The sequence below is a fragment of the Gymnodraco acuticeps genome, unplaced genomic scaffold, assembly GCF_902827175.1.
Source record: "Gymnodraco acuticeps unplaced genomic scaffold, fGymAcu1.1, whole genome shotgun sequence".
NCBI lineage: Eukaryota > Metazoa > Chordata > Actinopteri > Perciformes > Bathydraconidae > Gymnodraco > Gymnodraco acuticeps.
In genome coordinates, this window is record NW_022991739.1 from 564989 (window position 1) to 582011 (window position 17023).

Genomic DNA, 17023 nt, shown 5'->3' on the forward strand with positions numbered 1-17023 from the left:
GTTGAAAATGAGTGTTATGCGGCCACAGCTGTTATCCAAATGCCCGGTGTTTGGCTGGCACTTGGTTGCTTTTGGAGGTGAGGCTCCTGCCATGGAGCAAACCCCCCACTGATGGCAAGGGGGGGAGAAGCAGGTGAGGTAGCTGTGCTCCAGACACTGGCGTCCAGCCGGGCAGGACTGATGTCTCTGGTCTGAGTCTGAAGTCTGGAGCCGGCAGGGGACGACGACCACACAGCACCTGGTCACACGCAATACATCTTCACATACATGTAACCACACACTTATAATGGTTTTCTGCATGTTGAGTTTTAATAACAGCCAACAAATGTTAGGCATGATCTAATTTAAAGATATTACACTGTGGACTGTATTATTGTTGAAGCCATTTTCTCAATAAATGTAATGATTAGTTTATCTTTGAATCTTTCAGAAAATAGTGAAAAAAAGTCCATCGCAATTAACAAGTTGTCAAAACAAAATATGTTCACTATCATTTAAGCCTTAGGCAAAGAATATCAGCAAAACCATTCAATATTTGTTATTTTGACTTAAACAAATGATGTATTGTGAGTTGAATTTTAAACTAATTGAGTTATTGTTTCGCCTTTTAACTCTTTTTTTCTCAGAGCATGATTGCTTGCTGTCGTTTGTGTTTGTAATTGAGATGTAGCAGATATTTGCTGGCGCTGTATTTTAGTAGGGATGTTATTTAAGTAGGGCTAGTTACCTTTGTACATTCCACTTTGCCATTGATGCAATGGCAGCTGTTGCAGTCCTCCTCCCAGTGACTGCCATGTGGAAACTGCAGCCCAGCATAGCGGCAAGTCTTCCCAATACCTATAACTACAGACAGACAGGGACATGTTCAACTTCTGTAGCAGTAATAAGCGCATATATTACAGATTAAGATCAAATTAGGTACAATGGGTACAAATGTTGACTCTATAAATCTTTTGATGGAGTGAATTATAACAGTAGATTGAAGATGTACGCTTACACTCTTGGCATCGGGCTCCTGTTCTACCGAGTGGACAGATGCAGCGGAAACCGTTGATCTCGTCCACACAGGAGGCACCGTAGGCACAGGGCGAAGACTGGCACTCGTTTATGTCTGTGAAGGTAAGAGGAGCATTACATTTAAGTTGAACACAAGGTAATGGATTCTAACATTTTAACTTATTTTAAAGACAAGTAAACACCCGGTCAAACCAGAAAGAGGAATGGCTAAATTTGTCTTTGCATGTCTATGAACTTGGCAACGTAGGAATTGTCTTATAGGGCTTGTAAATTATCTGCTGTAGCTAACTAGAAAACAGCTAACATGCTAGCATTAGTCATTTATGTGGCCTCTTTCTATATTACTGAGTCATACAAAATTGTCAAGTTACAGTTAGCTCGTTAGCTAAAGGGATTATAGGTTGACAAAATGTATGCAAACATATTTAAGCCACCACATCAACCACATTGACATTGTTTTCTGACGGAAGAGGTTAAAAATGGATGTTCCTCCATTTTTGATTTAGCCACCCGCTTTAAAAAGGTCAAAATGAACTTGCTAATAGTGAACTGGGCAAATTGATGTGCCAGCAAATCCACAATACACTGTTTTTTTAAAGGAAATGTACTGATTTTGTTGCATAACTTTGCATTTTAACCAAATAAACTACAATTCTGCATGCATGTTTAAGCCTCTTTCTAGCAATTATGTGAATCATCTCATGAACACTCATAACGGGTCAAGACCATGACGTTTCAGTTTGTGCAAATTAAATCACAAAGCCAAATATTTAGAACATACAGTAGTTTGTCTGAGACCGACAACATAAATGAGTAAATTGTGTATGTTGGACTATGAACACATCTGCTATATAAGAAGCTCTTTGAACGACACATATCAATTGTCCCTTCCCATAGAAATCACTGGGAACCGCTGCCATTGTCACCCAGATTCCACATGAACGCAGTCGGGATGAGGATTCTCAAATTCAAGCCTGACAGAAAAGGTGAACGCTATCCGGCCGAAACAAAGGAGCAGAGAAGAAGAATTTCAGGGTCACTGAGTAATTTGTCTTCCGTGTGTTTGTGTGACTGTGTGAGTATGGAGGAGGGACGGCCTCTGACCCCTGAGGCGTTAAAGGACCGAGAAAAAGGGAGAGGGCGGCGTCCTGGTCTTGCATTTAGGTGTCAATGTGTCCATCTCCTGCTGGTCCCCCCTTTTCCTTTCCTCTCTCCACCTATCCATCCTCCTAATCATACTATGGCTGTTAGGGTCTTGTGCACTATACGTCTGCTGTTTGCCCGTTGCAGTACAAATAAAGGAATTTGATTCAAACAGCATTGAAGTGTTGGGAAAATACTGAATGTTCTCTTCCAATATCAGAGGTGCACATGATAACACAGGCCCTACGTAGCTGTGTACGTAACAGGATGTCTGATTACCTAGAAGAGCATCAGGGCTGTTTGAGGCATATGATAGCTCAGCCCACTCTCTTCAATCTGCGTACAAATGACACGACTTTGCAAAGACGTGCAATAGATACGCAGAAGTCCGATTTTGCGTACTCCCACGTTACGTTTGTTATGAACGTATCTTAAATGCGTTTATTTTCTACATATCTTTGCCATTTATTTAACCCTAACCATAACCCAATAAGCTGCTGTGTCGTTTATTGCACCGCAAACATTAAAACTGTCATTGGAACGGCGATCAAGCCTGAAGCCACAGAGCTCTTTGTTTTAATGTTTGAGGTGCAATATCAGCGTATCATATGAACGCAAAATCGGACTTCTGCGTATCTATTACACGCCTTTGCAAAGTCGTGTCATTTGTACGCAGACTGCGAGACCGGGTTGGATAGCTATGTGATTAACGTGATGATTCAGCCTCTATGGAGAGAGACATATGACAAGCATGATCATTTCTGACGTGGAGCTAATCTGAAGTAAACATTGAATACTGCTTTCTATTCCTCCATCTTGTGACTAACTCCCTCTCTTGGATATCAGCATGTGAAGGACACTGTTCAGGAACTAGCTGATGCTCTGTATGTGATGACTACTTCCATTCTGGAGAGGATCACAAACACATGGATCCTGAGACTGAAGCTCAAGCCGGGGACGAGTGATATTTTTTCAACATGAAGTAACCTCATGTCTTCTTTACTCACTGATTCTGCAGTCTGGTCCGGCGAACCCAGGGGCGCACTCACACCGAAACCAGTTGACTCCGTCCACACAAATACCGCCATTGTAACTGAAGAGAGGAAAAGAAAAAAACGATTACTACAACAGTATTTTATTTAACTGTACAATATTTAAATGTGCATTCTGTTCTGTCACTTACAACATTCTCTGCATTATTTAGCTTATTATATTTATTTATTTTCTGACATGTATATAGTTTACTTCATCTGCATTACTTGCACATGCACTATTTTATTCTAGTCCACTCTGTTTCTTCTAACACTATTTTTACGTTTTATTGATTTATGTCTTATTATGTTGCATTGTTGGAGTAGCCTGGGACTTAAGATTTTCATTGTCATATCTACACTTTAGCTACTGTGCACGTGAAGAAAAAAGCCTTTGAATCTTTGAGTACAGGAGCCACATCCTTTCCAGCTGCAACAAAGCACATATTTTCTGTGTGTGTGATGGTGGAGATGGGGGGGGTCACAAGGCTCAATTCAACTCATCAATACAAGCCTCCACCTTTCAGATGCTAATTGGCGTGTCCAGCGACTCCCCTCCCTCCTCTCATCATGCTTCTCCTTCCATTCCTCCTCAAAGCCCGACTCCCCCCCAGGTCGAACGGGAAGAATGGACACGTACGCCCTCCCCCCAACACCCCCCCGCCACTCCACCCCCACCTGCATTCACCATGGGGTAGGTGGGACTGTTGTCCTCCTCCCTAAAAAAAAACCTCTCTCGCCACCTTTCTCTGTCCCATTGAATATCGAAGACCCCCCTCCTCTGAGAGATGCCCCTTTGAGGCTTGATTTAAAGACAACTTCCACTGCTGTTAGCGGCCCTTCACCCCTCCAGCCTGCAAGCTCTGTGTGAAGTGTGGAGATGAGGGAGAGAAAGGGGTGTGTAGGGTGGTGGGCGTTCATGATGTAGGAAACTGTACTCACCATGGATGAGGGTTGCAGTCGTTTATATCTGTTGAAGAGAACCACAAAGAGACACTTAGAGATAAGTTGTTACAGCACCATATTTGTGTAATTTTTCCATTGTCTTTATAACATTTTTGGATTATTATGGAAGATAAAACATCTACTATACAAGCATTTTTACTGCGTTGCTATTTGCAAGTCCTTAGATAATTATATTTAGCATGTTGCGCAAATAAAAATAACTGGGCATTTAGGCCTTAAAAAGGCATCATAAGTACATTTATAGCTGAAGTATGTCAGTTTCCTGCAAATCCACATAGAGAAAACTCACTCTGCTGGCCGCAGGGTGGGGCCTTCCCAGCCCTCTTTGCAGATGCAGGTGAAAGTGTCTCCTCCTCCGCACACAGGTCCCCACTGTTGGAGCAAGGACTGGGAGGCGCATGTGCTGTTTCTTGGCTGTGGGAAGAGAGGAGGCATTAGTCAAGGATCACATATCCAAAATACAGAAATAGTATACACGGTATGCTTGCACTTAAACTCAAATTAAGAGCATTTCAAATCTGGTCTGAATCCATAATATTGCAAAGAAACAATCCTGTCATTAAAATTAGGCTTGTAGGAGCAGCTGATAAACGGTATAGACATTACCTGGAGGAGCTGTATGTAGTGGTGCATGTGTGAAAGGGGGCTTGACATCAACTCATTCTAATATATGCTACAGTGACTACCAGTGGCCAGCACTCAATAACAAAATAAAAAGCTAAACTGTTACTGTGTTGTGTCCTTGAATATACTATCAGTACAAGTAGTTTAAGCAATCTATTAATATCTGATTTGAATAGGTTATGTAATAGAAGCAGTCCTCAGGCCTCACCTGTGTTGCAGGTGTTTCCTCCCCATCCAGGAGGGCAGGCACAGCGGAAAGCGTCTACGTGGTCGTAGCAGGTTCCTCCGTTACTGCAGGTGGTCGCGTCACACTGGCTCTCACCTGGTCAGGAACACAGAGAAACACTGAGGTCAGACACTTTGTATAACTATTCATAACATCAGTAAGAAAAGACACTTCTTATGCTTGTGTTGAGATACACTCATTACATTTAGTAAAGTACTGGTCTTAAGTACAACTTTGAAGAGCTAGTAGTTAAGCTGAACATTACGAATTCCATGCTACTCCACTACAATTCAGAAGAAAATAAATTCTACATTTATGTGTAACTTTACTCAATTTCACGATTCATATATATGGGGGCGTGTGGTGCAGTGGGTTGTGCGTAGGTGTTCGGATCAGGGGTCACAGGTTCAAACCCCACTGCAGTCAGCATGTCGTTGTGTCCCTGGGGCAAGACACTTCACCCCAAATTGCTCCTGTGCCACATTATTGAGTATGTAAGTCACTTTGGATAAAAGCGTCTAACAAGTGACATGTAATATAATATTCAGATTAGTGATAAAAGAATAGAATAACAAATAATAAAACCCAACAGTATATGTAGTAGAAATATTTATCTCCTCCATTAACAACATTTTAATGCATCAAAAAGTCTAATCTATATTATTCTGAAAAGGGGCCTTTGCGCAGGTACTAAGGTACTTTGCTCAAGTAAAACATTTAATGCAGGACTTTTACTTGAGTTACACCAGTTATTCCTACGCTGCGGTAATAATACTTTCAGTTAAACAAAGATCTGAGTGCTCTGTCCACCTCTGTTCTTGAGATCAAATGTACTCATAACATACAAAGATGTGTAAGCATGGTGGCGTCTGTGCCTCAAAAGCCTACAGAACATAAACACACACATTAACACAGACTCGACATAACTCACGGGAATGGCAGGTCTTGCCCTTCCAGTTGTCGGCACACTCGCAGTAGAAGTCGTTCACCAGATCCACGCAGCGCCCGCCGTTCTTACACGGGTTGTGTCTGCACTCGTTGACATCTGGAGGAAGGAGGAAGGAATACATGATAATAAAAAAGCTTTATTTATATAGCTTTTCATACAACACATGCAGCTCAAAGTGCTTTACAAAATGACAAGTTAAAAATGAACAACAAGAAATTCCACTCAGATTATTTGTTAAGAACTTTAAGGTACATGCAGCAAAATATAACACGTTATCAGGTTAATAGAGAGGAGGTAAAATGTATGATAATACAAATAAAATAAATAACTGTCTCTCTGACAGATAGACAACTGATCGATGCAACAATATAAAACCCCATAAAACAAAATGAACATATAGGTACAACAGAAATACAAAAATAATAGTAATACAAATACCATTATTTTAATAAAGGTTTAAACGATTAGAAATAAAAAAGACCAACGTAAAAATAAATATTGCTATTGAAGCATGTTAGATTAATAAAATAAGATAACATCCTTTAAGAAAAAATATATATAAAGGTAGGTAAATAATAAAGACTAAAAGAACATTTAAAGTGGGGGGTTGCTATAAAAAGCTAATCTAAAAGACATGTCTTTAGCTGGTGATGATGAGACCTTTACCAAACTTGTCTTCCATTTAGAGGCAAATGAATACACAGAAGCTCTTCTGTAAACTATCTAAAATGCTGCGTGGTTGAAGGTAGCTGCAGTGAGTTATGTTGGCAGGCGATGAACTCACTGAGGTCACAGAGTCGACCCTCCCAACCATCGGGACAGACGCACTGAAACGAGTTCACTCCATCAATGCAGGTCCCTCCGTTCCCACAGGGGTTGCTGGTGCAGTCGTTGATATCTAAAAAGAGTCGAGGGGGAAGTTAGATGGATTCAACACTTTTGAAGTAGTAACATTCAGACCTAGATTACTAGTAACACTTTCAAACCCTCCCCGTTTAGAATTTATAACTGGTTCATAAACACGTCATAAATGTTTATTAAAGCTTATGCATCATGCCGTTTTTATTGGTTCACAATAGCTGTAAATCCTTATGGTATGGACAAAGCTTTGATATATTGTGTTCACATTTAAAATGATTTCAACACTTTAAAATACTTATTTCTGCTCATACCATTATTTAACATACATTTGAGTGTTTGACATTATACTTTGTTAGAAACTACCTATTGTTAATTTTCAATGATGAAGTTAAAAACATGTTACAGTCCCATCTTCATTTTTCAAATTTAAGTTGACACATTTTGTTTGTTAACCCTTATGTTATGTTCGGCTCTCCCGTGACCCGTTTCAAGTTAAAATTATATAATAACTACGCTCTAGTTTTTTTTATCGGAACAAGGCTTCATGATATCCTCCACAACAGCTAAATACTACAAAACAGATTGACCATTTTAGCCAAGTCTGAAGGTCTCTTAAAAAAGTGTATAATTTGGTGTTGGTGTCTGGGGAGACCTGGCAGAATTGTTGTGGGTGACTCAGGGTCAAATTTGGCCCAATCAAGATTCATCTTTGACTTTAGACACCCCTCCCCCTCCACCTTCATCCACTGTAACAAAAATCTTATTTTGGGGAGATTGTATTCTAATATTAGTCTACTATAGTCAGATAATGTAATGATCCACTGTCTTCACTATAGGAAATATAATGAGTGAATTGAATCACATGTTTAACTTAAATATGTGGTGTAATGTTTTTTGGATCGTACGGTTATGAATGTATAATAAGTTAGTTATGATGTAGTTAAAACAATATTGGATGAGTAATCATTATTTTTGAGTGTTTGGACTGAGATAAATCATGGGTCAAAATGTACCCGCGAACACCATGAACAGTAACAGCTTTTTGAACACAACACAAGGGTTAATAATTTAAGAAAATCTTTGCAGGAAGAACTACATGTTTAGTTTCAGTTGTAGGCATGATAGTATACAAAAGAGGTCGAAATCTCAATGCAAGAGTCTCTACGTACTCTCATGGCAGTAGATGCCGCTGAAGCCCGGGTCACAGAAGCAGGAGAAGTTTCCGGCGGGCTGGCTGATGCATCGTCCTCGTCGGCCCGCAGGACGTTTGAGGAGATGTGACGCACTCCGGCTGAGTCGTTTGTCGCCACAGCACAGTGCAGCTGTCAATCAACTGAGGATAAAAAGAAAAACAGTTAAAATTGCATAACTTTTCTATTGAGTAGTTTGTTACAGTCCGGGTATATCTATTGCAGACAGTTCAGTCACCTTGACACAGGGCCGTGTGGCAGTTCTCCTTCAGACGCTCACAGTGTTTTACCCTCGAAGCCTTCGGGGCAGGCGCAGTAGAAGTCCTGCTGCCATGCTGTGCACTGGCCTCGTTCTCACAGGGGTTTCGGATCACACGCATCTGAGGGGGTCCAGCCAGAGATCTGAGGAAACCAAGACGAGAGAAAGATTACTTTACAATAAGGGGGACACAAAGAAACAGACATTTCTTTAAAACTGCACAAACAAATATTTATATGACCTCTTTATTAAATGCCCTGTAGGTTCATCATCATGAGTGACACCGATTACCTAGTATTTAAGTGTATTTTGATTTTGGTTAGAAGGCAGACAAAGTGAGAAAGTAACTGCCTCTTTATCTGTTTATTACTTTCACGAGTTGGTGGAGACATAAACAGAACCAAAACGAGTGTAAATATTGAGACTCAGATTCACCAGGTGCTCAGAAACACAACTCCAAATGACGCTAATGTTAATCCACGTCTAATGGGTGTGAATTATCATATTTGTTCACCATAACATATCAATGTTGTGTCAAAACGTGTCAATAATCAATACATCTAGGCTTGATTTAGTATGATTAGGAAAGTAAGCCTTCCATTTTATATTTATTTCTATAAGAAAGTAGATCCAACCAATTGGACTATTAAACAGTTGAACTCCATCACTTCATTTCCAATTAGCAGTTCCACTAGATTAGTACGTTAACTTGCCAAAGGCCACTCACTGAAATGGTTCTTAACTAATTATTAAAACAAGTGAAGATGCAAGTAAAGCCAAATGAGCAGATGTTAAGTCTGTGCAGGTGACGGCTTAGCTTGGCTCGCGCCTCCGCCGCAGTTCAGAACAAATGGAAATTAAGTGGACGAGCAGAGTAAGCCTCAGAAACTGTCCCCAAGCTCATCAAGGGAATCTACGCTTTTGGTTTTACATCTGTGTGCCCCGCTAAATCTTGCAGGATTACTCTGAGACCTAAGCATGACAGAACAGAGAGAGCATGCATGAGAAAAAACAGCCCATTATGAGCGCAAATATTGACTCTGGTCCAACATGGTGCAGAGCCACAATGAAGATAAATCATCCGTCATACCACCGTGACACAGAAACTAGAGGCGGCAGTGACATATTTTCCCATTTCTACCTGCAGCAATACAGAGGTTGGAGTAAAAATCTCCCAGTTTATGTAAACAGAAGCCTACTGTGCATAAACTCTGTGTTGCACCCCTTCCCATTTAAGGCGCTGAACGTAGAGTTAGAGTAGGGTGAGGTCTGCGGTCACACACAGTTTATTTTACCTTAAGTGTTTTCGGGCCAGATACATTTTTTTCTTTGACTATTTGCCTGTGTGTGGTCAGGGGAGCGTGTCTGAGGGCAAGAGCATCTATAAATCTTCAGCACATTAACGCGACTGTTTGGACTATTCACAGCACAAGGGAGATTTCTCATTGCGGCAGACAGATCGAGGCTTTATTTATAGCAGAAAGCCACCAGGCAACGTCATATGAATTACTTGAGGTCAACTTAAACACATTCTGCAATAAAAAACAGACTTTTGATGGTCGATAGCAACATTAAATTGGCCTTACTCTTCTTTTACAAAGCAAATGGTCCTGGATATTTGAAACAAAACGTGTAAATCCATAAGGAAATAACTAGAATACTGCTTATTTAAGAAAGCAAATGCATGTTGGAGCAACTTTATCAAATGAGGTCCTTTTTTAACCTTTAAAAAAAAAAGAAGCAGTTCACATATCATTGTGAGGTCCATATAGTAATTCACCTGGAGCTCTTGATCACATCTCATCATTTTTAAAAGCATGGGTAATTCAATTTGTCATATCTATTTTTTTCCCTCAGCAGTTTTTAATACTTTCTGACAATTTCATGGACACTAATTGCAGTTAAAGATCATGTGATTTAATCGAAACCTCTAGAAATCATAGACAGTTCAGAAATAAAGCCGCTGGGTGGTTATTCCTACCCCTTAAAGGGGCCCTATTATGCTCATTTCATGTTTGTATTTTGTGTAAACAAGTGTGTGGGAGAGACATTCCCACTGGAGTTTTAACCTTTGCAGACCATTTACATGCACACAAATATATATACAACACATTACAGGAAAGGAGAACCCCCGAAAAAACATAATAGGGCCCCTTTAACCCTCCTATTGTCTTCGTGTTCCCCCCCTTACTTTGGTGTTCGGTCAAATTTGACTGGTACTGTTTTAACTGCTATTACATTAACACAAAAACCATTAATCACCAAATTTCATTTAACACCCTTTCAAACTGTAAATATTGTATCGGACTACTGGTACACATGAACATCTGCAGTACATATACAAAGAATAGACACTGAACATGTATTGTGTGTGCCAGGTGTGATCCATGTGGGGGGATGGGCACATAAGAGCGGGAAATGTGTCAAATTGTTCTGTGTGTGTGTGCCAGGTGTGATTCACATGGGGGGATTGGGCACATAAGGGGGGGGGGGGGGACACACACATCTAGAGTATGTGTGTTTTATCTGATCCGGATGGTTACTAATTCCTTTTCTTTATGGCGGTCATTTTTGACCGGGAACACCATGGGTTTTACAAAGTTGACTAAATCATCCAAAATTCAATGAAAGTGGTGATCAGCATTATCATATGTTCAAATGTCTACTGTGAAGGATATCATAAAGCCTTAATGCAATCGAATGTAAAACAAAAAAGTTATGATTGATGAAAGTAGTAAATCGGTCAGATTTGACCCGAAGACAACAGGAGGGTTAAACCTATACAATAAAGATAAAATGCATTACAAAGGATGTCACTTTCTTTGCAATGATGCTAACATTTTCTCATTTGCAGAACAGGACGAAAAAGATACCAGTAGGCATTATTCATAAATCAAAGTATTATAGTTTTGATCCAACTAGGTGAACTTGAATGTTTGTACCAAAGTAGAGTTTTTTTTTAAACAAAATGACTTCATAATTTCAATTTGTTGGTGGCGCAAAAAGAAAACACCAGGGCCAAAATCATTAGGATACATCATTTAGGGTTCATTACTATTGTGATATGCGAGTCTAAACCTCCATTAAGGAGGCTGTTTTTAACATTATTCAGACTCAGCTCTCTGAACTAAAGCTTCTTTTAAAATGTTGATAAAACCAAGGTAATGCTCTTTTCAAAAGCTAAAAAGACACCAGAGGCTGTTTTGGATATTGTAACTACGCAAGGAATAATACTTGAAGTGGTTGCCTGTTATAAATACCTTGGTATCAGGCTTGATGATTGTCTCACTTTTAAACTTCAGGTCAATAATCTGCTTAAAAAGCTGAGGGTTAGGCTAGGTTTCTTTTTCAGAAACAAGTCCTGTTTCTCTTTTGAGGCCAGGAAAAGGCTAGTCACTGTGACCTTTTTACCTGTGCTGGACTATGGTGATCTGATCTATATGAATGCACCTGCCTATTGCCTGAACAAGTTAGATGCCGCCTATCACAGCGCACTGAGATTTGTCACTAATTGTAAAGCACTTACTCATCACTGTACCCTGTATGCCAAGGCAGGTCTGCCATCACTTACTGTAAAGAGGCTCAGTCATTGGTACACGTTTATTTATAAAGCTTTGTTGGGTAAACTCCCGTATTATATCTGCTCTCTGATAACACAGAGAGTTGCAAGCAGCTATCGTCTGAGATCGCATGATGTAGTATTGTTAGATGTGCCAAGAGCAAGGACTGTCTTAGGTAAGACAGCTTTTATGTGCGCAGCTCCACTTGCTTAGAACAATTTACAGCAAGAATTGAAACTGAGCAATCTCATTCCTCTGCATGTTTTTAAAGCTAGTCTAAATGAAATGCTTTTTGATACCATGGGCACTTGTAAATGTCGATAACTATGTACTATGTAAATATAATGTATGATGTCCTTTATTGTTTTATGTTTGTTTCGTGTGGAACCTATTTGCTGCAGGTCTCCCTTGAGAAAGAGATATATGATCTCAAGGGACCAATCTGGTTAAATAAAGGTTTGAAATGAAATGAAAAAAAAGGTTATTGAGCCACCAATGCTGCCATCCATAGAGCCACAATGACCAAATAATTACACTTTTTCGGGTAAACAAAGGAATACATTCATAATCTGACTTTACATGATCAATACAGTCATATCACCTACAGTACTAAGAGAATAAGACACCGTTTACACGAGAACAAAACGGGTTGGATCCTAATAGTTTCTCTTGCGTATAGCCCTTTCATTTACACGAGGCCGTAACAAAACGATAGAAACGGACCCCACAAACGATAACGGGTCCCAAGGTGGATAGATTTGCAAACGAAATGCTCTGGGGGGGAAAACGGCTCCGTGTAATCGCCTCTATACGATCATTTCCTGAAAAAAATAACGATAACGACGCTGCTTTTGGTGTCGGAAGTTACAGCGCCAGTTACAGGCCCGGCATATGTACTACAGCGTGTCCAGCGTTCTCGTGTGAACAGACACGTCAAATGAAACGAATATGTGTGAACGGAAGACTTTTTTGAAAACGCATACTGTGCATAAACGCAAACGTTCCCGTGTGAGCAGCACCTAAGGGTTCTCTTTCCTGGAACTCCTCGTCTCTTCTAAAGAAATGAGTCAAGATTAGGAACGGGCAAAAACACAATCAAACTGTTCTGGACTTGAAAGGGGAAACTAAATCAGAGCAACACGGCGCAGGAGGCGTTTGTAGTTTTGGCACTGCAGGGCAGGAATGTACGCCGTGCCATAGCAGGCATCAGAGCTCTATAGTATGCAGGCAGAAATCCAGCGGCGCCTCATTCAGAGAGGCTCATATTTATAGTAGAGATGCTAAAACAGGATTGGCTCCTGACCAGCAATGTCCTCCATTCAGGGCCCAGGAGATGCAGTGGAGTGTCAGTTTCCTCCCTGCTAACCTACATTAGCTTCCAACACACACTTCCATTATAGAAAGGCTGCAGCAAGGACACCGATATGTCGTGTCTGCATGAAACTTAATGATCAATCACTACAGAAGCTTGCAGTGAAACCTTGGCTTAGTTTATTTGGCTGGAAACATTACACAACTTTTTGTGTTGGTAGTTGGATTACATAACTGTGCTGTAATGAATACTGCAGATTGAGTATTTGCACAGCACCACAAGCCACTTAACGTGTTTTCTAAATCAAAATAGCCGTCAAGTATGTATTAGTATTATATTCTTTTTACCATATCATCTTGGCTTGGATAATTTCCTTGGCATGTTTTGCCACATTCTGACTTTTGCCTATTGCATCCAAAGGGTATGAAAAAGGTTGTTGCTGAGCAGTTCACAGAAAACAGAAATCCCAAGGGCGAATCCTCGACTTAAGATATTGTTAAACAACAAACGCCATTTTGTCGACTACTTCATTTAATCAACAGATCTGTCAAACTGAATGTCTCCACAAAGAAGTCAACTTTAAATCTTGTGTTTACCAGAGATGTGTATGGAAATAAGTCGTTCAGCATGAAAAATAGCATTTCAAATCAACTAAAGAAAACCTAGTCGACTCAGAAGTAGACTAATCGATTAAGAGTGTGCAGCTCTAGACCTCCCACCAGTATTGACCTGTATGCAATTTAGTTTGGATTGTAGACTTTTATCACAAAAATACTTTCCTCTCCAGACATGTAAAGTGTCACTAATGAAGTCCTAAGGCTGTTCAAAACAAAGGCTAACACCAGTGTATAATCCGTCACTGTATCCTCAATGATCCAATGTGACCTGTGTAACACGAGACCCACCTCACACAGCTGTCCAGCAAACTGCGGTGGGCACTGACACACGAAGTCGTCCAGCACGGCGTGGCACTGTCCTCCGTTCTGACACGGTCTGCTCTCACACTTGTTCCTCTGGATTTCACAGTGAGTGCCTACAAAGCCTGGAGGACACTGGCAGTGGTAACTCCTCTGGTGCTCCTACAGAAAACACAAAGAGATGAGTTAAAGGTCCCCTATTATACTGTTTTTCATCAATATATTATAGCTCTCAGATATATACAGAACATGTCTCTGAAGCGTTTGGCTCCAAACACCAAACAGATCATTGCAGCATTACCCATAATCCCCTCTGTTTCAGCCCTGTTTCCAAAGTGCTGATTCTTAGTCTGTTACTTTAGATGAAAATAAGGAGCCCCTCCCCACGCCCCTCTGAGAGAGATTTGGTTACAAAGAACACAATGGAGCTCTAGGAGGAGATTCAGGTGATAAGGTGTGGGGGGGGGGGGGGGGTTACCTTGGTTGGTGATTGGCTAATGGTGACACAAGCCAAAAAATCGTTATGATATCACAAAGTGGCCAAAATCTGATCGGCTAATTTTCAGACAGGTTTTTATAGAAATGGATCAGGACAAAAAGAGAGAATCTTTTTTCCTGAAACTTTCAGAGTCTCTTTACACAGAGGGGACACATGTTGATGTAGAAGAGGGGACACATGTTGATGTAGAAGAGACATGAAGAAGAGGGGACACATGTTGATGTAGAAGAGACATGAAGAAGAGGGGACACATGTTGATGTAGAAGAGACATGAAGAAGAGGGGACACATGTTGATGTAGAAGAGACGTGAAGAAGAGGGGACACATGTTGATGTAGAAGAGACATGGAGAAGAGGGGACACATGTTGATGTAGAAGAGACATGGAGAAGAGGGGACACATGTTGATGTAGAAGAGACACGGAGAAGAGGGGACACATGTTGATGTAGAAGAGACGTGAAGAAGAGGGGACACATGTTGATGTAGAAGAGACGTGAAGAAGAGGGGACACATGTTGATGTAGAAGAGACGTGAAGAAGAGGGGACACATGTTGATGTAGAAGAGACGTGAAGAAGAGGGGGACACATGTTGATGTAGAAGAGACATGAAGAAGAGGGGACACATGTTGATGTAGAAGAGACGTGAAGAAGAGGGGACACATGTTGATGTAGAAGAGACGTGAAGAAGAGGGGACACATGTTGATGTAGAAGAGACATGTGGATTTTGCACAATAGGTGACCTTTAAAGATGCAACGACAAACACAAGGTTGAGGAGCGGAGGTGGAATATACATTTAATTAAAAAACATCCATACCTTGCATGTTGCTCCGTTCTGGCACTGATCATGGCAGCCGTTGATGTCTGAACAGGAGGCAAAAGTTACATTTCATTATAAAACATTATGAATAACATGTTTTATTAACTTTTCCACCAACCTACAATGTGGGATGTGCACGGATTATCAGAATTTGAAAAAGAAATCACTAGTGAAGCCAAGAGAGTGCCAAAAAGACCTTGTATAGGTTGTAACTGGGCATGCATTGGATTCAGAAAGAGGGACTGGTCATGCATATTCGAATATGATTGGTTTGCCAAGACGGGAAAGCAAACGGGTTACCACATGTGGGAAAGGGAGTGACGCTAAGCTACACCTATGTTGTGAGTCCAGGAAGTGAGAGGTAGCCAGAAGAGGAGGACGCCAGTGGAAGGGCAGACATTTAAGAAGTGACTTTTAGACGAGGTAAATACTGACTGATGTCACAGTTTTGTCCGGACCATCCCCGAAAACAGTCGCAGTGATAGCCGCCAATCAAATTTTTGCAATAAGCGTTCACGCAGGGCTTTCCTGCACACTCATTTGCATCTGTGAAGGCAGGAAGTAAAGGGAGACCGAGTCCATCAATTGAAAACAAACCAAAGGAGAGGTCAACGAGAAAGAAAAGAGACCAGAAACCCAACCTTAGAAACCCTGACGGTGTCATCAAGGTTATTTGGTTAGTTAGGTCGGCTGGGAGACTGAAATATTCAACAGAAAGCTTTGTGTGGCAGAAGAGACATTTTGTATACAGCGAAATGTAGGACCCTGTGTTGTTTAGCCTTTATTTGGGAGTAAATAATGAAACCTTTACAAAAATAAATACAATTTAAATAAAGTAATAAAACACAATAATTTGGAAACAATTACAATAATAAAATAGTTATAGTCCCACAATATATACATCTATGAATTTGTTTGCGGGTTTTATTGATAAATCGATAAAATGCCAAAATGGGACCCTCTCATGTCCTTAGAGTCGGTGGTGACCGTACAAGTCTGAATACTCAGATATATCATTTGCAACACCCAGAAACACACAGAAGTAGCACCTTTTAAAATATCTAAGTAGCTGAACACAGAATTTCTTGCAGCTTTGGGAAAAAAGTCAAAGCTTCCTAAGGCATTAAAATAGAAGTAACGCGTGACGTGGTGTTGGACGTTTGTATGTGTTATACCCCTCGTTTTCACTCCACAGTAATTGCTGCCTTTGTTTAATGTGAGCTTACCCCACAATAAGAACAAATAGAATTCTGTCTACAAATAAATCTATTAATTTGACCTATTAATTGAATTTGAATGAAACGTGTCCCGTTATGGAAGCAGTCACATTAGACTGAAACTGAATTTAATTGGACCCAATCAGTTTGGATTCCCAGACCTCCCGCAGTAAAGCTTCAAAGTCACAACAGCTGACGCATTCATTTTTCATTTGTTCGAAATGAATATAATGAGAGAAAAGTCTTCAGTTTCCCTCAAAACCTTCAAAGACATCAAAAGTGTTACAACAAAGAAAAGCAACGCTGCTCAAATATTCACAGGAATGGAGGGGGTTGGGGGGGGCAATCTGCAGGGAGTCCTGCTGTGCTCCCTCACACACACCTGTCCTCTCTCTGAAACCCTAAACTCTATATACACACACACAAACACACAC

The 17023-nt window shown here is 40.6% G+C and overlaps 1 protein-coding gene across 1 annotated transcript in view; it reads right to left on the minus strand.

The window, feature by feature from the left end:
• Window positions 1-17023, minus strand: part of jag2b (jagged canonical Notch ligand 2b) — a 56067-nt gene that overhangs the window by 3300 nt on the left and 35744 nt on the right. The window contains 18 exon segments of the mRNA XM_034199117.1: window positions 3-219; window positions 221-238; window positions 728-843; window positions 998-1111; window positions 3168-3253; window positions 4134-4161; window positions 4447-4459; window positions 4461-4570; window positions 4990-5103; window positions 5939-6052; window positions 6741-6854; window positions 7987-8077; window positions 8080-8139; window positions 8235-8288; window positions 8290-8409; window positions 14044-14217; window positions 15370-15416; window positions 15808-15918. Of these exon segments, the coding sequence (XP_034055008.1) occupies window positions 3-219; window positions 221-238; window positions 728-843; window positions 998-1111; window positions 3168-3253; window positions 4134-4161; window positions 4447-4459; window positions 4461-4570; window positions 4990-5103; window positions 5939-6052; window positions 6741-6854; window positions 7987-8077; window positions 8080-8139; window positions 8235-8288; window positions 8290-8409; window positions 14044-14217; window positions 15370-15416; window positions 15808-15918 (1701 nt within the window).